The sequence below is a fragment of the Podarcis muralis genome, chromosome 16, assembly GCF_964188315.1.
Source record: "Podarcis muralis chromosome 16, rPodMur119.hap1.1, whole genome shotgun sequence".
In the NCBI taxonomy this organism is placed as follows: domain Eukaryota; kingdom Metazoa; phylum Chordata; class Lepidosauria; order Squamata; family Lacertidae; genus Podarcis; species Podarcis muralis.
Genome location: NC_135670.1, coordinates 29535888 through 29563773, shown reverse-complemented (window position 1 = coordinate 29563773; position 27886 = coordinate 29535888). Strand labels below are relative to the sequence as shown.

Sequence of the window (27886 nt, the reverse complement as noted above, 5' to 3'; positions counted from 1 at the left end):
AAGTAGCTCAAGACTCCCCCACCCCCTAAAAAAAAAAAAAGCCAAACACAATAAACTCTTCCATCGTTATGCAGGAACATTACAAGATAGGTGGGACGAGTTAATTGTTGCAGTCTTTTCCAGAGTTTAAATTCTTGACTCTGGCCCAAAGACACCCCAGTTGCTATGTTAAATCAGCCTTCCTCAACCTGATGTCTCGGACAACAACTTCCATCATCCTTGACTACTGGAAATACTGGCTGAGGCTGATGGGACTTGGAGTCCAACAACGTTATGAGGGCAGCAATTTAAGGCAGGCTGCCCTAAATGAACTGAGCAGAATATGAAGGCGACCCAACCTTGCAAGTTTTTAGTTTAGTGATGGGAGATTATTCTTTGCCAAAAAAAATTGGAGGGGGAAGCAGATTTATGTTGCTAATTCTCATTTCCAGAAAGAAAAACAGAAAGCCATCTCTATCACCTTACCGCAGCTATTTCGGCAACACAGGCAGATGGAGATGCCATGAGTTATAATAATAATATAAAGCACTGGTCTAATTTTGAAAACTCAAAAAAGAAAAAGAAAAAAGGCTTGGGATTGTTTTATTGGAGCCTGCTGCCAAAAAAAAGGGAAGCCTGCAGAGTTGGGAAAGAGATGGAAATCCATCAGCCGACAGCGTGATTCTCTGCTGTGCTGTGCAGACAGGACTACGCTTTCTGGGCTGGAGGTTGGGCTCCCAGATCCCAGATCCAGGGAGCCAGGAGACATTCCCAATCTTGCTTGCACTGGTGCTGATGTGCTCATCCACACCCACTCCCAGTGCTCCTATCAGCTCAAAAGAAGTCTGTCTAAACGGCAAATGGTAACAGACTAGAACGAGGGAACAAGAAGAGTAAAAGCACATCTCAGGCAGTCTGAAAACAACATTCCGGCAGGAGTGGGGAATCTTTTCCATCCCAGGGATGGAAAGCCTGGCTTTAGATGACAAAGACATCCACAGAAGGGCCTCTGCATCCTCACATACAGACAGGCACATTTGAGTGATGCTTCAGTTCTACTGACCCTAAGCAGGGAAGGGCTTTTCCAAGTCAAAACCAGCACTCTGAATTGAACCCAAAAAAAGACAGAGCCAGTGCAATAGGCATTAGTACCAGCTGCTGAGAAAGACTCCCTGCCCCAAACCCTCGCTACCAATAAGAGTTGACAGCACTGAGCTAGGTGGGCCAATGGAATGACTTGGTGTAAGGCAGCTATCTATCTTCCTGCTTGCCATCTGTGTTAAACAATTCAGTAGCCTGTAGGCTGTATTGGGCCTGTAATGCTAAGCACCCCCTAGAACAGGGATGGGGAACAGATATTGCTGAACTCCAACTCCCATCAGCCTCAGTCTGTAGGTGCCGGCTCCCTGGGGTCCTGAGCACCCACAAAATTCCCCATGAAGTGCCCGGGCTCCCACAAATTTTGGCGTCAGGGCCATGCATGCTGAATGGCACCCACGGCCCAGGGCACCCAAAGTCGTGGGGCGAAGCTGGCACTCCTGCCTCAGCCAGGGTGGTCAATGGTCAAGGATGATTGGAGCTGTAGTCCAACAGCATCTGGAGAGCCAGAGGTTTCCCATCCCTGCTCTAGAAGAACACAAGCTAAGGTGTGGCCATGGATAACCCTTATCCAGGCTTCCTGCTACAAATTCTGAAGGGTGAATGGTTTCACACATTCAGCTGTGTGTGTGTGTGTGTGTGTGTGTGTGTGTGTTTGTGGATCCTCTCACAGTCACACAATTTTGTAAACATTTCAGTAAGGTTTTGAACAGACATCTCAAAAGTGCACTAGCAATAATTAGAAGTGGGCTTCTAAACACAGGCGGGTGGGGGGCAAGGCTTTCTGAATACTTTCTTCCATTGAATAGTTTCCAAAGGAGTAGCTGTCTTAATCTGCCCCATAAAAAAAAAAAACACAGGAAGAAGTCTTGTGGCACCTTATTATGATGGCATAAGCTTTTGTGGACTAGAATCCACTTTATCAAGAAGTGGACCACATCTGGTGCAGTAGCATCTCGCCCACAAACGCTTCTGCAAGCGTAAATTTGTTAGTCTTTTTTAAGCTCCTCTGATTTTTTTTTCTTCCAGTAAAAACACTCCTAAGAATTCTGAAATAGCTTGCAACTTAAAAACAGGTTCTTAACAATGCTACAGGTTTTGTGGTCTTTTGAATACACACGAAACCCCTGTTGTCTTTTTCAACCTTCAGTGTATACTAGTCAGAAAGAAGCAAGTCAACTTTGAAAACAGGCTTCCTTTTGCTGGAAAATAGGCCACATAAGGAGGTGGACAAGGCTTGGACTGGATGCTTGAATCGCTTTTTCAGAATGCCAAATGCTGTGGCGTTTAGACCTCTGATAGCATCAGTGTTGTCTTAAACAGAATTCCAGCTGGTCCTTAACTACTTCCTGGCTGCCACTGTAAGCAGATGGGTTTGATTTTACAAGGTAGTGGGGCTTTGGTTTTTTTGTTTTTAAAGAGTCTTCTTTTATATTCAAAAGCAAGTTTGTGCTCCCCATTGTAGTAGAAAAGGGCTTTTCATATTTTAAAGGCAAAAGCAAATGCAGTCTGCAAATAGCTCTGAGACTGGAAGGATTCATGAAGGTCCATTCAAGACCAGGTAGACAGATGCTTCCAATCCTCATAGGTTCATTCATGAAGCCCAGCACCACCTCCCTTGCCTTCACTTGTTCCATGAATCCTATTTCTCTCCCTGCAACCCCCCTCAGTTACCATGATTATCTTGGAGTTTGGGGAAATCGTGCAGGTGCCATTTTGGTAAAGGACGTTATTACCATTGCTGCTAAAAGCCTAACTTTGTTCCTGTCCAGTAACTTGAACGAAAAAAACCCTAAGTGTTCTTAAACCGCATCATCTGTTTAGCTTCTTGGTGAAATGACAGGACAGGCTTCCTGAATTGTGGAAAGTGGTTTGTAGCTAGCTAAGATGTCTACAACAACGTAGAAGGGCTGTGTGCGTGTGCTTTTAATGCAAACAGGAAAAGCAAAGGTTCAAGTAGAGGCAACAAAAAACTCCTTATTTAAGGGCTGGAATGTTGGCAGCTTGTCACGCGGTCATAAGGTAGAATATAAACCATTTTTACTCAGGCTTTACATTCCAGAGGACCAGCAAACCAAAGCTGGGTGTCTTAAAACTTGAGCATTCAGCAACAGTAGCAACAAACTTTGTGCGCTCCCCCCCCCCCCCAATGTTTTTGATTTCCATAGTTTAGGGGGAAAACATGAGAAGTGTACCAACCTTTCTGAAGCCAGAAGAGGCCTCCAGGCAGGGCTCATTCCTGCCAAGCTTTGCAACGTAGCCCAATGGCCCCTCAAGGACCAAAGGAACCATATACACAAATCCATTTATTACAGAAAGCTGGAATTTAATCTGATCGTACTGCTTTGCATTTTCTCGTCGACACAAAACTGCCAGCCTAGTCCTCTGCGTGCTTACGGCTGTTGCTCTTTTATTTTCCAAGGTGCTGTACCCCGCCATCCCCACCCCCACTGTTTTTTTGTTGCTGCTGCTGCTGAAAATTGACCTGCATGCACTTTTAGAGCTAAGGCCTCCAAAATGTGAAGTGACACCTACCGTCAGCGGCCTGGTGAACAGTCTCACTCGTCGCCAGGCTTCAGCCTCATCTGAGCTTGCATGTGAGCAATCATCTCCTGCATGCGACGCAACTGTATGGAAGAAGGAAAGGAAAGAGAATTCTAAATGCCCAGCACAATTTAAACAAGTTCCTAGCACAGTTAAAACAAATGCCATGAAAACCTATCTTGCAGGGTTTGATTTGGCCACGGTGTTTGGTTTACCTCTGCTTTGTCAACTAAGGCCATGGTTTTCAACTAGCTTGGGGTGGAGGTAACCTGTAGCCCTCCAAATGTTGTTGGGACACCAGTTCCCCAAGCCCACCAACCACACCCCAGCAGTGCCAGTACAGAATCTGGAGGGGCCGCAGGCTCATCACCTCTGAACTGGTGGGGTAGCCAACTGGTGAGTTGCCGCCTGACCTAAGGCATGTCATAACAGAAGCCCTAAGGCAGAGAGGTAGCAGTTGCCTTGCCTTATCCTGCTGCAGCCGCTTCTTGCATTTTATCGTGATGGCTCTTAAAAATTACTAACACTTAAGCGAGCTGTAATTCCTTGTTTTACTATTTTCATAAGCTACCTTGACTGTAATTCATCAGAGATCAGGGATATAAAGACATTAAAAATACAAATAGTCAGTAGGGAAAGGAATTCATGGGAGAAAAGGCAGAGACGATTATAGGAACAGAAAATAGAGAAGGCACCCTGCACATCAAATCAACAGGACTGTCAGCCGTGTTACATATATAATATTAAATCGAGGCTATCAGGAGCATCGAGGCTATCCTCAGAAAGCTGCCACAGCTTCATCAGGGCATAAAACTAACATGAATAGTTAAGTAAGTAGCACATGAGAATCTTAATCTCACATTGGGTGAAAGATTCCTGCATTGCAATGCTTGTTTAACCTGGAGGTAGGCTGTCTGAATAGTGCATTGCTTTGTAACGATTTGTTGGGTCTCTGGACCGTAATAAAGATTGATTGATTGATTGATTGATTGATTCCTGCATTGCAGGGGGCTGGGCTAGAGGACCCTCATGTTCCCTTCCAACTCTACAATTCAATGATTCTATGTTCTCTAAGACACTTTTTTAACAACAACCACCACAACAACCCTTTTCAGGCAGCTGGGTTTAGCTGCCATTCAAGTTTCCCCAAAGGCTCCAAAACCACTGGGTCATTGTGGGAAATGAAAATGGCAGTTAAGTCTCAGTCACCTAGCACTGCTCACCACTACCAGATACATTTTTTCCAGGGTGCTCGGGCAGAGGAAGGCACTTTGGCCAAAGCCTCCTCAAACCTGGAACTGGCCCTAGCGAAAGCCCCGCCTCCTTTCTCCAAGGGCATCAAGGCCAGTGGATGTGGTCTTTGCCCACCTCCCATACTGGCAGGAGCTGGTGGGAGTTGTAGTTCAGAACACTGAGAAGGCACCAGGCTGGTGGATAAGACTGCTGCATGTATTTATACACAAAACTTAATTTGCTGAACTAACAAATTGAACTGGAATACAAAAAGGGAGGTGTGAGGAGGTTCGAGAAATAAGCAAATGAAAGAAAGTGATGGAAAGATGGAATTGTTTTTTATCTATTTTTACTTTGTATTTTTCTTTTTTCACTTTGTAAAATTCTAATAAATATCTTTTTTTTAAAAAAGACTTAATTTCAGTGACCCCTAACAAGGTTGCATTGAATGCACCCTCTTGGGGGTGGGGGGACACATTCCCTTTGGGAATGAGCAATCGTTTTCAACACTCTAAACTGACAGTATCATTAAAACCCATCTGCTCAGCGGTGCCGGCAGGAGCTTTTCAAGGCAGACTGCTCATCCTACGTTCCATGTAAAGAACTGAAATGATCTGGCCTCGTGACATTTACCTTTACGAGGAGGAAACAAAGAGCCTCTCATAAATATTCAGGGCAGAAAACGAGCTCCCTTTCCCCTCTCTCCCTGCGAGTGTGTGTGTGTGTGTGTTTGTGCATGCGCTCATGCTGGCTGGCTGGCTGGCAGAAAGTAAAAGCAGCAAGCTCAACCATCCATAGGAAAGGATGTCTGCTTCAACTGATTTGAAAAACAGGCCGAGGAAAGAGCACGTGAGCAGCCGGAATTCAGAGCCTATGTCAAAGCCCTGCTCAGGGCATCTCCACCAAATGAGACAGAGGCAGGTGATTGGTGGTGGACTGATGGCTCTGCTGATGGGGTCCAAAGGAAAGGAAAGCAATATATTCGGCACCAGCTTGGCTGCAGGAGTAGCTGGGAGGAGGCGTACAAGGTATTATCCAAGAGTCTTAGGGACTCTACTCTGGATTTGTGGATTTGGGTTTAATCCTTCACCTTTTCTCCCCCCCAAAGATATCCCATCATCCCTGAGCTCTGGCCTTGCTAGCTAGAGGTGATGGGAGTTGTAGTTCAACAACATCTGGGGACCCACAGCTTGAGAAAGGCTGTCCTAGATGAGCTACCTTCCCAGGTTGATGAGTCTCATCTGCCCCTCACTTTACAGCACATGCAGAAACAGCTTTCTTGACCCTTGGACCCACAATCTGCCAGGGCCTGTCTTCGCTTGCAGGGGAAGCCCCTAACTCACTGAGGGTTTGAGACCCATCAACTACCCTCACCCGGTTTAGCTGGCTAGTTGAAGCCATTCCTGGGGTGTAGCCACTGTCACATGCTGACAGCTTCTAGAAGCCACAGGTGAGAACTGAGTGCAAGGCACCTCCATCGTTGTGCCCGGACACTGAGGTCCAGATGGGCGGGGTATAAATAACAAATTATTATTATTATTATTATTATTATTATTAGGCAGACAAACTAACCCAGGAGCGCCCCCCACCAGGGGTACCACCCCTCCCCTAACACCCCAATAATGGGACTATATGGTGTATACAGTGGTACCTCGGGTTAAGTACTTAATTCGTTCCAGAGGTCCGTTCTTAACCTGAAACTGTTCTTAACCTGAAGCAGCACTTTAGCTAATGGGGCCTCCTGCTGCCGCCGCGCCGCCGGAGCACGATTTCTGTTCTCATCCTGAAGCAACGTTCTTAACCTGAAGCACTATTTCTGGGTTAGCAGAGTCTGTAACCTGAAGCGTATGTAACCCGAGGTACCACTGTATTATAAAACATTCAAATAAACTGCATGCATTTCTAGTCATATAAATCATGGGTACAAGCGGCTATTTATTTGATGGAGGGCATGTTTTGACTAGTTGTCCAGCACAACTGAGCCACAGAGATTCCTCCAGTAGATCATACAAGGCCCTACTATGGACAAAAGGAAAGGAAAAAATAGGAGACAACCAGGACCGCTGCAGAGCCTGTCAGCCGTTTAGCCAACTAAAACTGAGAGAGACAGAAATAGCCACCTCTTAACTAATAAAACCCAGCAGAGGATTGTAGGGTGAAGGACCAAGAGAAGTTTCAGGGCCATGGAGAAGCAAATAACAGGAAGACGTTCCCACGATGCTAAATGCACTCTTTGGTATTCAAGGTATTTTTAACTAGCCACTAATCTCGCTGCGCACAGGCCAAAAAACCCACACACAATCAGAAGCCAGTTTTAATGCTTATTTTTTTCAAGTCTCCCGCGGGAAACTTTTTTTTTCCATGTGTGTGACAAGCTGCTGCGCCCCAGCTATTTATGGACAACAGTTTTCTCCCCTCTCTTTGTATTTAGAACAAGTTGGACAATAAAGGATGCAAAATTATTTTTCCCCTCCCCCCAAAAAATGAACAAGAATTTAGAAAACCTGAAAATAAGCCTTCTGGGGGGAAAGGCAAGGGGAATCTAAGAACTTTGAACAGACAACTCAGAAAAGTCCCTAGCTACATGAGAACCAATGCAGAGATTGGAAGTTTTTGTCCTGCACCATCAGGTATTAAGGACAGCAGGTCACCAAAATACTCACTGAAGCCAGTGTACTCATGCCCTATTCTGGGCTTCCCAGAGACAACTCGATGGCCACTGTGGAACAAGGGTGGCTAACCCCACCCTCCAAAAGGGCTTGGAACTGGACACCGAGGTCCAGCTCTGAGGGCCTTCTGGAGGTTCCCTCACTGCGAGATGCAACGTTACAGGGAACCAGGCAGAGGGCCTTCTTGGTGGTGGCGCCCGCCCTGTGGAACATCCTCCCATCAGGTGTCAAGGAAATAAGCAACTATCTGACTTTTAGAAGAAATCTGAAGGCAGTCCTGTTTAGGGAAGTTTTTAATATTTGATGTTTTATTCTGTTTTTAATCTGTTTGGAACCGCCCCGAGTGGCTGGGGAAACACAGCCGGATGGGCAGGGTATAAATATTTTTTATTATTATTATTATTACTGCTGCAACAGCAGCTGCAACAGCAAGAAATATTTTTATTTTGTGAAATAAGCACAGTGCTCGTGTGGGCACCTGTCTATTCAGCCCAGTTCTGTAACAGGGACAGAAATTTTCCCCACCCTGATAATCTACATGGATCGGCTAAGGAGGAAGCGTGTGGATGGGCATAGGGAGCTCACACCCAATTTGGGCCATACCCAACACTGGCAAGTGGCCCCTGGAGGGCTTGGCCAAGGATGAATGTGGCCCTCGGGCCAAAAAAATGTTAGCCACCCCTGCACTATAAGGCAGACAAATGAGAAGGCAAAGGTGGAGGACTTGCTGTGGTCCATCCTTTCATGCTGGCAGCTTTTAAGCAGTTCTGGATTTTGCTAATGATAAGCCTTGTCCGTGCATTCTTTGAACACTTGCAAACACAGCCTGTGTCCGGGAGCAGATGTCCAGGCGCCACCCTCCCCCCTACTATGGATGTTGGAGAATTCTGATGAAAACAGAAACAGGAGAGGAAATTACCAGCGGGTTGCTTATTTGTCCCGTCTGGAACAGTAATAATCTACCCAGCAAACGCAATTGGTATTTGCTGTTGCGTTTGCTTCAGTCCACAAACAGTACATAAATAATTGCATAAATCACTTACATAATTTCACCATGGAAGATGATTAACATCGGTTTTGGTGGAAGATGAATTGCAGCAGAATGGAAACAGCGCTGCATGTGATGGCTACAAGGCAGAAATGAAAATGGTGCCTTCCTACATCCCTGTCCCCTCTGCCCCAAGAAGACACCTTCAGACTGGGAAATAACTTTAGAGTGCAGCAGGCACAACAACCAAGGTGTGTCCGTTCCTCCTACACACTTTATGCCCACACCCTATCTTTTGAACTCATGGAAAGGGCTACAGTCTGCCACAACTGGGGAGTCCCATAGCTTCTAATCACCAGGTTCTGGTTGGCATGCATTTCTCAGAATTAGCAAGGTTATCTTCCTGAGCCTACATCCTAAGCAGCAGAATCAAATCAACATCTCTCATTCATGCAAACGAGAGAAGAGAGTTTCATTGCACCTCAAAGATTAACAGATCAACTGTGGCATGAATGCTTTGTGCAACTGTAAATGTAATAATCAACTGCATTTCAAAAAGCAAGCCCCCTAAACTTGTTAAAACCAGCAGAGTCATAAATGTACCTTGGAGATCTTGTTGTAACAGACTAACACAGTCAACTCCTCTGTTATTCATCTTCTATCAGGGCTAATTTCTCCAAGGGTGAATAATTTCACTTCACATTGAACTTTTATATTTGTGCCCCTGCTCTGCTTACTGCTTCGTGTTAAATATTATCTTCTGGCTTTCCCAAATTCCTACATTATCTACTTATTTATCAGCCCTTGGGGAGTTGACAGCAGCCAAGTCTGTACCACATTACGCCCCCTTGTGGCTTCCTTAAGTACAGGCTTGCGTTTATTTTGGTTTAATAATCTGCAATATAAAAAAAGCAACATTTCTAGAAATAGGATATATAGTGAGGCCGAAGAGGGAAAATGGAAGTTGACGTGCACACAGTACAGCCATGCGTGTTAAATTACAGAATATGTTTACTGCTAACTAAGCACTGTTTCTTTATGAGCTGCTCTGCATTGGTTTAGAATGTCGGTTATTTTCCAAAACGAAGACCGCTTTAAGAAGCTAATGCAGCACAGAGCAAGAGAAAATGATTTAAGCTAGATGTATAAATGTTGAACAAGAGACATAAGGTCAGTCTTCAGATCAGAGTGCTATAGGATGATACCTTCCAGCAGTGGCCTTTGAGACTTCCTGTTCTAGTTCAGTGGTAGCCAACATGGGTCCTCCAGATGTTCTTATACCACAACTCAATTCCTGGCCATTTGACATGCTGAGGAGGATTGATGCAAATTACCCAAGAACATCCAGAGAACACCACGCTGGCTACACCTCTGTCCTAGTTCAACCTTCTCCAGACGTTCTTGGACTACAATTTCCATCATCACCCCTGACCACTGGCCTTACCAGCTGCAGCTGATGGGAGCTGGAGTGCAAACACCTCAAAGGCACGAGCTTGGGGAAAGCTTACCTAACAAGTGTATGATCTAACAGGTGAACATGCCAACGTGTGTGGTGCCATGGTGGGCGCACACAAACACACACCAAAAAAATGTGGGTAGGACTTCACCTAGAAGAGTCTCTGGTAATGTGGATGAAGAGACCATTTGCAGCACATCTGTAATGGGCCTAAAAGCAGGGGAAGAGAAGCACTGATGTGGAGAGTCTCCCTACAAAAGGTACAGATCCGAACAGCGGTAAAGTGGAAGCTTAGAGAAGCCATAGGAATGGCACAAGCATTTTCAACACTCTTAATGTTCAATCAGACATAAACAAACAACCCTATTAATTTTTTGTTGGGGGCGGGGGAATAGACTAATTGTTTGTAACACACAAGGAGGCTAATTGTTTGTAACACAAGGACAGTAGACTGATTGTAAGACACAAGGAGAGTAGACATAGAATCCTATGGCACAGTGAAGACTAACAGGTCTACAGTGACAGAAGCTTTTGTGGACTGGCATCCACACTGATGGAGGCGTGGATCAAAAACAAACATTGGTGACATCTCATGGTTAGCAGTGGAGGCTGATCCATAGGGTGACTGCACCACTAACCTTAGTCTGCCCTCAGTATGCCAACACCTGCTTCCTCCTCCTCCTCAGTCTCAGCCCTTGTAGAACTCAGCATTGAGGTAGATGACAAGAAAACCAGAATGAGTTGGCTCTGCTTGTCATTGACTCTAGCTACACCCATTCATGCTCTGGTTCCTCCTACTGTTGGCCACCCTGCCAGTCCCAAATAGGCATCAGCCACCACTGGTAGCCACTGAGGAGCCATCTTAACTCTGAGAACTGGCTTGGATAAAGCCAATCTTTGGTTTAGCTAAACCTAGCAGTGAGGAGGTCCAGGGGGGAACTCCTGTCCCGGAGGCCACACACTTGTGTGCACTTGCTAAACCATGATTTGGCCTACTGTGTCATGCAAAGTAGCTCAGTATGTATATATAGAATAAGATTGTAAACAGGCCATGAAATGCAAAAGACACAGCTTGTCGTATTTCTAGAATCATAGAATCATAGAGTTGGAATAGACCACAAGGGCCATCGAGTCCAACCCCCTGCCAAGCAGGAAACACCATCAGAGCACTCCTGACATATGGTTGTCAAGCCTCTGCTTAAAGACCTCCAAAGAAGGAGACTCCACCACACTCCTTGGCAGCAAATTCCACTGTTGAACAGCTCTTACTGTCAGGAAGTTCTTCCTAATGTTTAGGTGGAATCTTCTTTCTTGTAGTTTGGATCCATTGCTCCGTGTCCGCTTCTCTGGAGCAGCAGAAAACAACCTTTCTCCCTCCTCTATGTGACATCCTTTTATATATTCTATTTGAAGCTCAAATATCCTTCTTAAAGTGACCAGAGGAGGAGAGCAGAAATGTGCTTTGATGGCACCTTGAGATCCGCAGAAGGGTAGTCACACTACCAAGTCTCTCTATGAATATCCTTCTTTGCAGACACAACTAGTTTTGTATCTGGAGAAAAGGCATAAAAAAGGCAGTTCCGAAAACAAAAGCCAGCTGCCGGTGGGAGGGCAAAACATAAATCTACACATGTCCAAAATGATCTTGCAACACGGTCAAAGAAAGCAGGCAAGAGATTAATGGCTCCAACCAGCCAAGCACAGTGTCCTTTGATAAAATCCATAATGATTATTTAGCAGAAGTGATGTCTTGATAATGGTGGACCTGGCACCTGCCCAAGACTTCATCCCCCACCCCGAGGTTATGTAAACCTTGCAAATCTGTAAATAGAACTTCAAGCATCATTACTGCTCAGAATGTAAAAACAGAAAGGGAAATTGATGTTTGTGTTCTCAGCAAAGGCCAAAGAATGTAAGCCCATTTCCTCTGGTTTGCCCCCTAACCCCCCAGTCCTCCCCCAACTCGACTCCTCAGCAGACTGCTTTGGAGATAAAGAGATTTCGTGCCACCTTATCTACACAAGACTAAGCAAAGCCTCTTCGGTCCTTAACAGAAATGACAGGCAACAGGAATTCAACAAACATTTGTTTTCTTGCAATATCTGTCCAATCCTTCCCAACTTTAAAACGGCAGCTGTTTAGGACAGGCCTATCTCACAAGGAGCTCACCCTCCAAATACAGCCAAAAGCCTTCAACGTATATTTGTATATAAATTCAAAACTAAGGCACAGAGGAGGTCACTTAATCCCTTCCGAAAAGAAACATTAAAATGCACTGGCCTCATTTCTGCAACGGAATCCTGGCTTAATAAGGCAGGATATACAGGAGTAGCATGCACCCATATGCCACTCCATTGCCGTCACTCTGCTTGAGCAGCAAACACACCACAAAGCAGCAGCTGACCATGGTTTCCCATTACGCACAGATTGGAAACCATGGTTAATGGCTTCCCAACAATTCCAGAATTCGAGAGGCTTACTTGCACTGATATTTCTGGGTACCCAGATGAGTGCCTACCTGCCAGTTTAGGATAACTGTTCATGAAGTGGACTTGCGTGACAAGACTTGGTCTGCTTCAATCCAGTGTTTGCAACCAAGTTTAAGAACAGAAGTAGTGTTAGCCACCAACCAGGCAAATTAACCAAATAGGGAACTAGACAAATCCAATGGAGAAGAAGGCTATCAAGAGCTACTAGTCATTATAGCTATGTTCTACCTCCAATGTCGGAAGCAAATAGCCTCTAAATATTGCTGGGAATCTCAAGTGGGGAGAGCAATGTCGAGCTTGGGTCCTTAGGCATCTGATTGGCCACTGGGTGTTCAGGATGCTGGACCCAATCCAGTCATTATGTTCTTCAGCTTCCAAAAGCTTTTGCCACAATAAATTTGCTAGTCCCTTAAAGGTACGGCAAGATTTTTTGCGTGCTTTGATACTTCACTGCTTGCATAGTGCACAGCACTATGCAAAAACAGGTCACCTCATGTCACAATTGACAGGCAAGCAGACCTGCTTACCTATCAAACTTGTTCGGCGGGAGGTGTGAGCAATACAGATCCAGGGTGCTGCCCAGATCCAATTCCCCAGTCCCGATTTGTCCACACACAATTATACATGACATTCCAACCATAAGGTCTAGAAGTCTGCTTGCTTTCAGTTTTAGTTTTCATAATGAGACTTTCGGCAAAGTGGGTGTTGTGCCTATTAACACAAGAATGGGAGGCCTGTAACCCTCCAGATCTTGCTAGACCAGCACTCCCATCATCCCTGACCATTGGCCATGCTAGATGGAGTTGATGAAGAGATGGGAGCCCAGCAACATTAGGAGGGCCACAGATTCCACACCCATGTAGGGAATCTGCTCGCTGTCTGCACTAGTGGGCAGCTGTAGAAACAGGATAAGGGAGCCGACCATCTCACCAAACGTCCTCCCATTCTGCATTTGCACATTAAATGTGCATTCTTAATACGCTCATCATATTTCATTGTACATGTTATATTTATACAACAAAGAGGCTTGGAAATACATTTGGGAGAGTTCAAGAGGGGAAAAGGACGGGTGGTTTGCTTCTCTGTTGTTTTGCTGACAGTTGCCAAATACCCTGGAACAGGGAAACTCAGCAGGAAAGAGGAGAGTCAACATCAATATTATCACAGCATCTTGCTTGGTAGGTTAAGCTAACAGCTGCTACATTCAGCCAAGTTAAAGACTCAGACTCCACTCAGAAGTCAAACTCTTGGCAAAGACGTCCACCCAAGGAAAAAGCTTCTAGCCTCCTCCACATTACAGAAGCAGCCCTGACGCCCCTATGTGTGGACAGCCAAAGTGGTGTAATGGTGAGTGTTGGACTGGAACCGAAGATACTCAGGTTCAGCACCTCTGCCGGCCGTGAAGTTCACTAGGTCACCTTGGGCCAAGCTTGGACTAATCTACCCCACAGGGCTGCTGTGCAGACAGAGGGGGAGGGAAGGAAGAACCATCTGCATCACCCCGAGCAACTATGAGGAATGGTGGGGTTAAATCTGATACAAACAAACATTACATTGTTCAGGGGAAGCTAGCAGGCTCAAAAGAAAATAAGAGCCAACACTCTTCCAGTTTACAAAGGCTTCCTCCTACAAGACCTCCTGCCATTAGTGGCCCTTGATAAGATCCTGCTCCATAAACTACGCAAGAAGCCAAGCTTCCAAGAAATTTGGAGTGCAGTTTTGGAACTAATACCTACACAACCAGAAGCAGTGGGAGGGACAATGCAGGGAGGGAAATGTATCCAATGTAATAATGGTTGTTAATCTGGGACCCCCAAAATGGCACAAACCCTTATCTGAGCATGCACGGCTGACACGCCAAACAATGAACAACCAAAATGGAAAAACTGTGATTAAAAAGGGAGGGGAACAAAGGGCTGAGGGAGGTAGAGGAACTGGGAGGGGGACAGGTAATAAGGGACTGCAATATTTTATTGTAACAATGTGAAAATCCTAATCAACTACAGTGGTACCTCGGGTTAAGTACTTAATTCATTCCAGAGGTCCGTTCTTAACCTGAAACTGTTCTTAACCTGCAGCACTTTAGCTAATGGGGCCTCCCGCTGCTGCCGCCGCACCACCAGAGCACGATTTCTGTTCTCATCCTGAAGCAAAGTTCTTAACCCGAGGTACTATTTCTGGGTTAGCGGAGTCTGTAACCTGAAGCGTATGTAACCTGAAGTATATGTAACCCGAGGTATCACCGTATAGATAAAACAAAGGCTTCCCCACTGATTAACTGGAGGCCAACTTCACCCAAACATAGCTATTAGCAAATTTGTCTTAGGCCTCGTTCTCAAACCTGAATCTAGGTTTAACCACTTCACCCTGATAAAATGTTCCTGCATCTTGTTGGGGGTCAGGGGTGGGGAGAAAGGGGAGGATTCCTACAGGGGGAAAATCAGCATGTCAAAAATTAATCTGGACTGCAAGCCTTTTTCTCTGCTGACACGCTAGCTTCCGATGTGGAAGGATTTACTTATTTGAAGTAAGGCGGGGAACAGATAGATGGCTGTGACAAGTTGAAGCAGCCAGCAGTGGGCGCCAGATGCTTAGCTATCAAACAGAAGTGGAATAATATACAGTGGGCCACACTTTTGGAGCGGGCAAGGATATGGGATACCGTGCACAGTTCTGGTGGCTGCACCACGAAAAGTGCACCATAGAGCTGGAAAAGGTGCTGCAAAGGACAACCGAAACGATTGAGAGGCTGCAGCTCCCTTATGAAAAAAGAGGTGCAACGTTTGCAGCTTTTCATATTAGAAAAAAAGCTGAATAAGGTGCAGGGAGGCGGAGGTGACACAGGTGTGTTAAAATAGGAGTGGTGTGAAGAAAGCAGGTAGGTCCTCACTCACAATACAGCAGTACCTCTGGATGCAAACAGGATCCGTTCCGGAGCCCCGTTCGCATCCTGAATCGAACATAAGACGCGATTGCGCGTATGCGCGGGTTGCTGCTTCCGCGCATGCGCATGAGGCCATTTTGAGCGTCTGCGCATGCGCAAGCGGCGAAACCCGGAAGTAACGCATTCCGTTACTTCTGGGTCGCCGCGGAGCGCAACCCGAAAATATTTAAGCTGAAGCGTATTCATCCCGAGGTATGATTGTACTAAAATTAGGGGATGATCCAATAAAGCATAAGAGAGGGCATTTCAGGACAGGCAACAGGAAGAACGTCTTCATAGAGCGCATAGTTGTAACTGTGGGGTTCACTTCCACAAGGTGTGCCGATGGCCACAAACCTGGATGGCTTTAAAAGGGCAGGAGACAAATTCATTCATTTGTATGTGCTTGTGTGTGTCTTTTTATATAATGCTGTTTTACTGGTTTCAGGTGGTGCTTTGGTTTTTTTGTGATATATAGTTTCTTTTTTTAGACTGTACGCCTCTTAGAGTTATTCAAAGTATTAAAAGGTAAAGGGATCCCTGACCGTTAGGTCCAGTCATGTCCGACTCTGGGGTTGCGGCCCTCATCTCGCTTTATTGGCCGAGGGAGCCGGCGTACAGCTTCCGGGTCATGTGGCCAGCATGACTAAGCCGCTTCTGGTGAACCAGAGCAGCGCACGGAAACGCCGTTTACCTTCCCGCCAAAGTGGTACCTATTTATCTACTTGCACTTTGACGTGCTTTCGAACTGCTAGGTTGGCAGGAGCAGGGACCGAGCAATGGGAGCTCACCCCATTGTGGGGATTCGAACCGCTGGCCTTCTGATCGGCAAGCCCTAGGCTCTGTGGTTTAACCCACAGCTCCACCCGCGTCCCTACATTCAAAGTATTAAATGTATACAAATGCTTTTAAGTAAATAATGTGCCTCTGAATACCAGTTGAAAGAGAACTATGGTGCTCAAGTTCTGTTTCTGGACTTCCCGGAAGCATCTGGTTGGCCACTATGACAACAGGATGCTAGACCAAGATGGGCCTTTGGTCCGATCCAACAGGGCTCTTCTGACGCCAGAAATAAGGGTTGTATTCAAATGGTTTTATTTTTATTTTTGTTTGAGCTCGTTCAGAATGTCATTAACTCAGCCGAGCGCCTCGCTGCTAATGAGATGTTAACTTAGTTTTGCCCGCAAGCTTACCTCAGCCTCCTTCTGCTGAAGGATCCTATCTTTGTCCACAACTTCTTCTTCAACAGGCCTGTCAGGTACAAGAAACGCACATTAGCATCACAAGTGCTAAAGGACAAGGGTTCAGATCTTGAGCAGAAACATAATGCAGCCAACGAGACAAATTGGTTTTATTAAAAATAATTTGTTCAGCTGGGGGGAAAAACCTAGCTCCTTTAATGAGACGGATTTTTTTAAATAAAAAAAATACATGTTTTCAATGCAAGTTCTTGCAAATATGCAGATGGCAAAAACCTTCTTAGAAGAGGCATTTCCTCCTTTACAGGTGGGAACATCTCTTCTGGGATTAAGCCCTGCATTATCTAAAAACAGGGATGTTGTTAGACTATAACTTTCAACATCCCAGAGCACTAGCGGTGCTGGTTGAGGCTGATGCAAGTTGGGAGTCTGGCAACATCTGATCTAAAAAGCAAAGAAATATGCTTTTTTTTGCTTCAGGGCAACTGTTTTATTCATTTACCGACTGCTGTAGATGTAGCCACTTAGAATTCAGCCAATGATTTGACCCGAGTTTCCATACTGTAACCCTTCTCCAAAAATGCAAAGGAGGAATTGCCTTTCTGCAGTTTTCTCAAGCCCAAGCAGCCTTGCAGCTATCGCCTTCTCATTCTTCACTCTTGTTTTGTATAAGGAATTTCCTGGATTTTTACACCCTAATTCTGTCCTACACTTCAGTGGAGCCATTTCCTCTGCCTACCCCCCTACCCACACCCTATGGCACCAAGTTATAAAACAAAGAACCAGCCCAGACACACACAGTCATTTCCTTAACTAGAAATATTTCTGCACTCTCGCGCCGAGAGATATCAAAGAGAAACAAGTTTTTTTTTTTGTCAGGAAAGGCACAACACGAACAGAAAAGATTCACACACTAAAAACAGAATGGTCAAGGGCACAATATTCACACAGAGGGACTGAAGTGAGTTTAGAGTGGCATCAGGAAGAGGAATAAAGACATTTTTTAGCCAAGATAATTTGCCTGGCTATATAAAATTAACAGAGAGAGAAGAAAGCTGGGACATTCTCAATCCAGAATCGTTGGACTACAGTGGTACCTCTGGTTACATACTTAATTTGTTCCGGAGGTCTGTTCTTAACCTGAAACTGTTCTTAACCTGAAGCACCACTTTAGCTAATGGGGCCTCCTGCTGCTGCTGCGCCGCCAGAGCACGCTTTCTGTTCTCATCCTGAAGCAAAGTTCTTAACCCAAGGTACTATTTCTGGGTTAGCAGAGTCTGTAACCTGAAGCATATGTAACCTGAAGCATATGTAACCCGGGGTACCACTGTACATTTCTGAAGGTTGAAGAGTCAAGCCTCACAGGGGTTGGTTCACACACGCATGGACACCACTTGACTGATTCCTCGGCACTCAACAAGCCACAGCTGAATTAGTGAGCTATAACAGCATTGAACACACTGCATTTGAGAGGGCATTTAAAAGTTCTGCCCATATGGTGTTTGATTTGGTTTGGGGATGGTTCATTCAGGCACACAGATCTCAACTTGACATCAATAGATGAACATGTGTGAAAACAGCCCTTTGCCTTTCCAGTGCAGTCTGCAAATGGGGACTCTGAACGCGGTCCACTGTGACTATCTGCACATACTGTTTTAAAATATACAAGATATGTGCAAGACGTACAGGAATTGCTGTGAGATCTACGCATGAGACAGGGAAGGAGCCACAGCACTGCATGCAGAAGGCTCAGTCCCTAAAATATTTAGTTTAAAACACCAGAAGCAGACTTATGCCAGGTCAGATTAATTGTCACCTATTGTCTACAATGGCAACAGTCAGTGGCGTAGCGTGGGTTGTCAGCACCCGGGGCAAGGCAAGTAATTTGCGCCCCCTAACCCGTGGATTTGCGCCCCCTAACCCGTGGATTTGCGCCCCCTAACCTGTGGATTTGCCCTAACCCCAGATGTTGCACCCGGTGCGGCCGGCCCCCCCTGCACCCCCCACGCTACGCCACTGGCAACAGTTCTCTAGGGACTTGGGCTTTCCCATATCCAGCTCCCCGATCCATTTTAACTGGAGATTCCAGTGGCTGATCCTAGGACTCTCTGTATGAAAAGCATGTGCTGTACTACAGGGCTACAGTATGTCACAATCCTAGATTATGGATCTCAGGGAGCAACACTGGGAGAAGATTTTGGTCTGGAGAGCTGCCGCCGGACAGAACAGGCATAATACGGGTAGATGAACAAACAGTCTGATGTAGTATAAGGCAGATTTCAATGTTTGTATGCATATTCCTCATATTTATCTAAACGGCCCAAGTCAGATGGGCAACACAAGAATAAAGGGTTGCATCTGACAAGGTCGACCCATTTGCACGTACCTAAAGACACCTCCAGAGGATCAGGGGAATCCCCAGGACAGATCTGGGGGGTGCATGGGAGTGGACTCTCCATTGAGCAAGCGGCAGTTCTTGCGGAAACAAGACAAGTTTGGATACAACCCAAAGATTACATCAATTACTGAATGAATACTGGGTGGGGGAGAGAGATGTGATATTTCACAAAGCCCTTAGCTGGTATACTTTCTGGAGCTTGCACACACACACACACACACACACACACACACACACCATCCTAGCTGGATCAGTGGTTTCTTCCCGTTAATTAACACAGAGGAAGCAATTTAAAACAGAAGCCCCTTCGCCTTGGTTTCCGTGTGTGTTTTCAGGCTAGGAAAAGGAAGGGAGAGGTTACGAGAATGAGATCAGCAGATACAGGAGTTGGGGAGGGGGTTGTTTCTGAAGCTACTTTTAAGAGCAAGGCTGGGCAGAGTCATAAGGGAGAAAGCACAACTCAAGAGAGAGACTCACTTGCCAGTGCGTTTTAGCCTCTCTGACCGGAAGTTTTCGTAGTGCAAATCTTGAGTCACTTCTTGAAGATCCTGCATGTGGGTCCTGAAACGAGAAACGCAGCTTTTAACTTCCTTTGCCAGGAGCTCCCGAGTCAAATTTTATTAAGTTAGGTTCATCTCTTAACTGGATAAAAAGCAGCATCACAGCCTTTACAGACATGATTCATGCCAATGCTTTTTTTCATGCCATGAATGAATGGTTTTCTCCATTTTTACTAACCCATAGTAACTGAAATACTATATTTTCTGTCTTTTCAATGACAAGATCCATAAGCTTAACTTAAATTTTAACCGATTCCAAACTTCAAGTAAAAACAGACAGTATTCTGTTCCTACAACCCACATCCTCAACAATTCTCTACTGCAGTGCTACATATTGGTAAGCTTCGCACAGGTCCACCCGCTTTAGAAAAATATCTATTGGGATGTTTTCTTAAATGTGGTGCTAAGAGGAACTTCCTAGCCTGGAAAGTGTTATATGTGAAGGAAGATGGGAGTGTGGGGAACCAGTAGCATGTAAAGTGGATGTACTCTTCCATCAAGTCAGCCTTTTCACTTGACCTACAGACACAATAAAATATAGAATCTGAACCTCCACCTTACTTGCAGAAATAGTCTTCAGTATCACTATGGCTTCAAAGGTGAAAGTCACATGTGACATGGAAACAATCCAGCAGGGGGAAATCTTTGACTGGAACTTTACCAAGCCAAGGATGTCTAATGGAATCAAATGCCGCAGAATTGCTGTAACCCACAAAGCCTGATTAATGGAATTACCCTAGGAGGAATAACTCAGACATTATTAAGAGTCACACAGCTAAGTAGCACTTTTTGGATTATCAGCCCTAACATATTCCTGGAATTTTACTATATTTAGTTTCTCAGCACTTGCTGCAAGGAATGCTCCGCTTGACTTGTTTCAAATCTTTTTTGCATTGTTAGAGGAGATAACATGCCTTAGTCCAGGGGCGTGTGCATGTACACAGAGAGAAAAATCTGTACATTGACAATGAAGCTATAACATATCTTGTGGCTATGATTCAGAACAGATACACATTGCAGAAGAAAACTAAAATCAACTTCAATCTCTTGCAAAAGCAAATATTGAAATAACTCAGATTCCAAGAACCCCCCTTGCCAATCAGAGCTGCAATATGATCAAGATGAATTCTGAAACATCCTGACATTTCCAATTTAAATTCCTTTAGGGATTTCTGCTTCCAAATACGGTACATTCCAATTAAAGCAAGCCAGATTTTAAGCAAGCCACCTATTTCCTAGCAACATATTTTTATTGATTATTTAGCCAAGAAACAAAAGACAAAAGCAGTTTCAGTATAAAGAAAGAAGCAGAGCTCTCACATGAACCATGCAGCTAAGCAGGCGAACATGTTTTTGTGGACAGTATGGACAAGAGGCGTCTCTCTCTGACAAACACGTTTTGTTAGAGATGCCTGTAGTTTAAGACTAAATAAGGGACTCTACTTACACCAGCATGGTGCGTAACTTCAGGAAATCATTGTGCTCCGGATTCTCGACTTCCACCACTCCCCAGGGATACAGGCGACCTCTGATCTTTTTCCCTTTCACTTCAATAAGTTGGTTGGACCCAATCACAGCAAAAGGAATGCTAGCCTAGATGAGTCAATAAATTCCATTTTATAAGATCATCAATGAATAATGCCGATGGTACGAGTCAACTTGCCACTTAATATACCCTGACTGTTCTAAAGTTTTGGCACAGCATTCCGCAGAAATCTCCACTTTCATTTATGTTGAAGTGCAAACTTTTAACTCATGGGTAGTTAAAAAAAATATATCATTGGTATATTACCATTTTTTGCAGAGGTTAAGGTAATTTCTGCTACAGCCTCAGAAACTGGAGTTGTGAGATGTTGGCAAGGGTATTATTTCAACTGCAAAAATGGGAAGCAAATATGCCTTCCTGTATGCAATAATTGTAGCAAAACTAACACCTACATGAGCAATACATTTAAATTAGACAAATGCCTAATTTAGCACCTGTTGATGTTGAACCCACCTTCAGAACTCGAGTCTGCTCTTTGAATTCCTCGTCCTCATCGGAATCTGCATCAGGTAACTGGTAAATCCTTATGCCATGTTCAGAAATCTCATCTAAAACCTATGGGTGCAGGCAAGCAAGAGACAAAAACACAGGGGCGATTTTTAGTTACATTCTACATTAAAGGTAAAGGTACCCCTGCCCGTACCGGCCAGTCTTGCCAGACTCTAGGGTTGTGCGCTCATCTCACTCTATAGGCCGGGGGCCAGCGCTGTCCGCAGACACTTCCGGGTCACGTGGCCAGCGTGACAAGCTGCATCTGGCGAGCCAGCGCAGCACACGGTACGCCGTTTATCTTCCCGCTGGTAAGCGGTCCCTATTTATCTACTTGCACCCGGAGGTGCTTTCGAACTGCTAGGTGGGCAGGCGCTGGGACCGAACGACGGGAGCGCACCCCGCCGCGGGGATTCGAACCGCCGACCATGCAATCGGCAAGTCCTAGGCTCTGAGGTTTTACCCACAGCGCCACCCGCGTCCCACCACATTCTACATTAGGTGTACATATATGAATTCTGAGAGCCTGCGGTGGTGCAGTGTGTTGAGACTTGGATCTGGGAGACCAGGGTTCAAATCCTCGCCCAGGTATGAATCTCCCTGGGTTACCTTGGGCCAGTCACTCACTCTCAGTCTAACCTATCTCAAGGTGTTGTTTTTGGGATTACCGTATTTTTTGCTCTATAAGACGCACTTCTTTCTTCCTAAAAAGTAAGGGGAAATGTCTGTTCGTCTTATGCGAGTGAATGTGTGGTCCTTGGAGCCGAATTGCCCAGGGGCAAAAAGCAGATCATGCTTTTTTTTTTTTTTAAGCGGGAAGTGGGTGTTGAAACGAAGCCGTTGATCATTTGCCAATCGGGGAGAGAGATATGAGACGCTAGAGATAAAGGAGGCTGCCTGGGAGGGGAGAGGTAAAGACAGCAAACTTGCAAAGGGGGGAAACAAGAAAACTAAAGCAAAATCAGGCGCCCACTGTTGCGTGGGGCCTCAATGGCGCAAAAACGCGGTTACAAAGCACGGATCCACATGGATCCTCAGGATTTTTGCATTGGGTTACCCCAAATTCACCATCAGATCACATGTCTGTGGCCACAGCATGAACCACAAAAATCATACATCCACTGTTCCGTTCAGAATATTTTTTTTCTTGTTTTCCTCCTCTAAAAACTAGGTTCGTCTTATGGCCAGGTGCGTCTTATGGAGCGAAAAATACAGTAAATTAGAAGAGGGGAAACCGTGTACACCACCTTGAGCTCCTCGGAGAGAAAGGTGTGACATAAATGAAATGATTACCATTAATAATAAATTGTATTCTTATGTTGTTGCCACTCAAACCCCAGAGCTTGCATTATTTCAGCTATTAAGGGATTTGTTCCTAAAGCACTGACCTATTCTTCCATTTTTCTTACACTCCTTCGTGGTGATTAAATTAAATTGATTGCTTCCACTAGCAAATGCCACTAGATTGCAATATGAAGTTGCTGTTTAAACACTATCCCTAGACAGAAAAATAGTTAAGAGTTATTGATTCTTTAGCTTGTTATTGGGGAACGGGGAGTGTTTGGTAAAAGAAAAAGAAAAAATGATTTTGCAACAGGGAATGAATCGGTTTAGCGCTGCAAAATTCAGCTGTTATTTGGGAGGGGAAGCAATCATGACGCACTTTGAAGCTTAACAAAATTATGAATTGGCGTTTCCTCCCGCACAGAACCCAAAAGACTAAGATAATTTTCAATTGTGTAAAATCCAGCAAACCTCCCAAAGGCATGATTTTGAAGCAACTGGGCTTCTGGAGAGAAAATCCCAAGACCTCCAGAGAAAATCCTGACTTGTGAAAGGCAAGTAGTTCTTGTTCAGACAACACTAAAAGGTAAAGGTAAAGATACCCCTGACCGCTATATCCAGTCACAGATAACTCTGGGGTTGCGTACTCATCTCACTCTGTAGGCACAGGGAGCCAGCATTTGTCCACAGACAGATTCCGGGTCATGTGGCCAACATAACTAAGCCGCTTCTGGCAAACCAGAGCAGCGCACGGAAACGCTGTTTACCTTCTTGCCAGAGCGGTACCTATTTATCTACTTGCACTTGACGTGCTTTCAAAATGCTAGGTGGGCAGGAGCTGGGACCGAACAACGGGAGTTCACCCTGTCACAGAGATTCGAACTGCCGACCTTCCGATCAGCAAGCCCTAGGCTCTGTGGTTTAGACCACAGCGCCACCCACATCCCTCAGAAAAACTACCTTGAATTAATAAGCCATTTACTAAGCTGAGAACAAGCAGCCTTTCCACATGCTCCCTTCTCCATACCAGCATGGTGTTGTTTCTATTGTGGTTTGTGCAAACCACAGTTTCCAGAATCTCTGGTTTAATTTTGTCTTACTAACTGGGATCAGATACTAGATATATATCCCTGGTTAGTAATCAGAGATTAAGCCACAGTTTCCTGGTTCGAATGGGAAACTGTGGTTTAAATGTACCACGACAGAAGCATCAACGCCAGTGCACAGGTAAAGAGATGAAGCAGGGGTGATGGGCCGAATATGGTACACCTGATGCTCTGAACCAGCAAATTCAGCCAGAATGGGATATTAAGAACGGAATGGGTCAGTGGTCAATCCAAGCACTAAAAAAGTTCCCCAAGAAAGACTTCACAGAAAGGGAAAGCAATGGAGGTGCTCTACGGCCTTCCGCACCGTCAATCATTAAATGAGATAAACAGCCAACAACATCCAGGCCCAGTCCACCCAAAAACCCAACACACTGGAGAAGGAAACTGTATTCTCTATGCAAATCTCGGTACTTCCTTAAGGAGGCATGCCTGACACAGCTTGGTTTTAAAGGCACAGCATCTCTAGCATTTGCTACACAACAGAAAGTCAGTCCCAATGCAGAGGAGCAGGGTGGCATTGCAGCTCGCCTTTCACCAGAGGCACGGAACAAGAAAGCCCATTTCTCTGGGCAGAGATCTTAGCGATAAAAGAGGAACAATGGCGGGAAAAACCCAACAAGGGTGCTGGAATAATATATCACAGCTGTTCAGCCAAGTGCTTTCCTGAAAGGGGAAGGGGGGGAGCAAATCTCAAGGAAAAACAAACTGCTTTTCATATTCCCAACAATGAAGCAACATTTTGCTGCTTCGGACATCGGTTTTATTGGCCCCAGGAGGTTCTGTGGTTCCTAAAGATTAGCATTCCCCAGGGAAATGTGTTAAGAAGTCAAAATCCAAGGTTCCCCCCCCCCCCAAATCCCCATTCTCATGTAATCATTCTTTTGAGCAGGTTTCCTCTTGCGGCTTTGCAGCGCACAGCTTGTGAAACTGCCCTCCAATTCTTCTCACTCAAAAGAAGGGTGTTTTTATATTAAAAATGAAAAACGAAGTTTGAAGAATTCCACAGAGTCAAAACAGGAATTACACCAAGCTGGGTTTCCTTGACAGAAGCCCCACAACTAAGCTTTCTGTTTATTCAAAAAAAAAACCTCTCCACAATTCAGGACAAAAAACAAAGCCCAAAAAAACCCTCGCATTACCTTAGATTGATTGCCAAATGGCAGAGACATCTAAAAAAAAGCCTAGCAAAGGCTTCAAAGCTCCATCAGGAGAGGCTGCCTTGATTACAGATTTTGAATACAGAGATGTTTTTTGAGTTAGAAAAATATACAGTAGCTAAGCTTTCAAAGCTCTGGATCAACATTAAAAGCATTCAATCCTGGTTAAGCTGCTGGTAACAATGGCTGACCCAAGCGGACCAAAGGGCTAAGATGTTTATATTTATTTGTCCTTTAAGTGCTCCTTATTAGGCAATGGTTTTGTTGCAGCTGGTGTTCATTTAAAGCAGCGGCGAGGAACCTCAGGCTGGGGCAGGGGACAATGCAGCTCTTGAACTCTCCACCAGCCCTGCTTCACACCCCAAGTGTTTTAGCGTGGCTGGAACGCATTCTTGAACTCTGATCATTCCTCTTGCTTGTCTGGAGGACAGAGGGGGACGTATGCGAGTGTGTGTAGAAACCAACCTACAAAGGTAAAATCTGCATTCATTGCTCCACCCACGTCTGCCTCTGGTCCTGCCTGCCCACCCACCCCCACATGTCCCCCCCCCCCCCACTGGCTGCCCAGAAAGGCATGCTGGCTGAATAAGGTTCTCCATCTCTGATTTAAAGCGAAACAAATAGCGAACGTTTACAAGTGTGCATTGTTAAATCTAGACTAAGAGGAATAGTTTCAGCACGTTTGCATTATCAGACAGCAGCCTGGAAAGAGCTCTAGCACATTATACTTTTTGCAACTAATTGCTTAATTAACTAATAAGGAACAGGCAGTTCCATCTTTATTGAATCAGTATAAAACTATATAAATACCAGTGTACCTTTGAAAGGCAGTTCCATCAATCAAAATGCTACTTTTTGAATGAAATGACTTGCATAAAATGAGTTTGATTCCAACCCCCCATGATTGTGAAGATCAACAGTCCTTTTCTCCCTTTTAATGCAAGAGAATTTAATTGAAGGGTGGTGTGTAAATACTCATGATAAGGAAAACAAACAGCCTGCTTTGGTTGTGTTTATTCCTTCCTCCTCGCCCCCTGATTTATTCATTACCTTTCTGAAAAATCAAGAGCAATTAAAAATAACGCTCAATCCTGCCCATTTGACAGACTAAAACGTGCTGTCTGATTAGCAGGAGAACAGATTGAACAAAAATAGTTTTTTAAAAATACAAAACACAAAAGATGCTGGTTTCAAGGGCCATGTTAGAAGAGGCACACCCCCTTCTGCACCAGAAATTAAAGAGAAAGTCTAAAATGATGCCCATTATAACCAACTTGTGTCATCTGAAAACACAGAGAAAGTATACTCCCCCCCTCCTTCTTCAGAACAGGTGTTTGTCAGCTGCCTCCCTCCTTATGCCAGCCACTCTGTAAATTTAATTGATGGGCAGCATGAATGAAATTCATTATGGAATAAAGGTGGGCTGCATTACATTCTTAATATAATGCAAAAAGCCTTCTACTCAGCATTTGCTCAGGGATTGCACAAAACAAAAAAAATCAGTGAACTATCTTGATTCAAAATGGTGTCCAATCATTTTTTTTTTTTTAAGTGATATCAGGAACCATAATTTGGTTATGGGATCTCAAGAGGTGTCCAAATGCATAGCAAACAGATACACAACTTTCTAAGGCATATAGCAGACACAAACTCATTGGAAATGGGATGTGGCATTTCGTTTTAAAAGCTTATACATACCCTTCTTTTCAGTCTCTCTCTCTCCTTCAGTGTCAAAGTGTCTGCCTTGGCAATCACAGGGACAATGTTGACTTTCCCATGAAGTGCTTTCATGAATTCTACATCCAAGGGCTTCAGCCTGTGTATCAATTATTGGGGGGGGGAGGGGGAGGAAACCTCAATAATTATTAATGGAGTCCTGAGTGAAGATCTCCTTGGCAGCATCTTATGGATCATCTGTTATGTATCTAAAGTCAAAAAGATCCCAATAAGCAGCAGGCCCTTTGCAAATGCAGCCCTGGAACTCCAGAACACCGTTTCACGGGTGGTTCATTTATCTCCCTCTTTAATTCCACAAACAGAATTAGTCCTCTGCTCTTGTGGTTAGTCCTGCTGCTGATATTGTTTTGATGACCACTGGGGGGTTTTCTGGAGAGGCTCACCAAACGTTGCTGGACCACAACTTCCATCGCCCCTGACCTGCTTTTATACTCAGTAGCTTCTTAAGCTAATGTTTTCGATATCATTGAGTAATTTTTAAAATGAACATTTCTCCCACTGAACTGCAATTCCCCCAAATTTAGATCTTGGTCTCTAACACAATCTGCCATCAATTCAATACAGTTGTACCTTGGTTGCCAAACCCCTTGGAACTCATACGTTTCGACTCCCGAACGATTGGAAACCAGAAGTGAGTGTTCCAGGTTTCGAATTATTTTCGGAAGTCGACCATCCGGCGTGGCTTCCATGGCTTCTGATTGGCTGCAGGACGCTCCTGCAGCCAATCGGAAGCCGTGTCTTTGTCTCTGAACAGTTCCGGAAGTCGAACGGACACCCGAAACACATTCTATTTGAGAATCAAGGTACGACTGTATAGCCAAGCTGGCTGGGACTGATGGGAGTTGGTGTCTAGAAACTCTTAGAGGGCCATAGGTTCCCCCCATCATTGTTTTAGAATGTTCAATATTTTCAATATTGTTATTTCAGTTGAGGGTAGGAGGGTGTACACCATTTTTAGAGTTTAAGCTGAAGTATAACTCTTGTAAGTTAAAGAAAGTTCTACTTTTGCTGGCAACAAACAGAACTTC

At 44.8% G+C, this 27886-nt stretch overlaps 1 protein-coding gene across 1 annotated transcript in view; it reads right to left on the bottom strand.

Annotated features, from left to right (window-relative positions):
• The window catches only part of LOC114586581 (septin-2), a 63238-nt gene that overhangs the window by 8477 nt on the left and 26875 nt on the right, over nucleotides 1-27886 (bottom strand). The window contains exons 7-12 of the mRNA XM_077920763.1: nucleotides 26820-26937; nucleotides 21536-21637; nucleotides 20984-21129; nucleotides 19454-19537; nucleotides 16573-16630; nucleotides 3613-3704 (exon numbers count right to left, since the gene is read on the bottom strand). Of these exons, the coding sequence (XP_077776889.1) occupies nucleotides 3636-3704; nucleotides 16573-16630; nucleotides 19454-19537; nucleotides 20984-21129; nucleotides 21536-21637; nucleotides 26820-26937 (577 nt within the window). The 3' untranslated portion in view covers nucleotides 3613-3635. The remainder of the gene's footprint in view (nucleotides 1-3612; nucleotides 3705-16572; nucleotides 16631-19453; nucleotides 19538-20983; nucleotides 21130-21535; nucleotides 21638-26819; nucleotides 26938-27886) is intronic.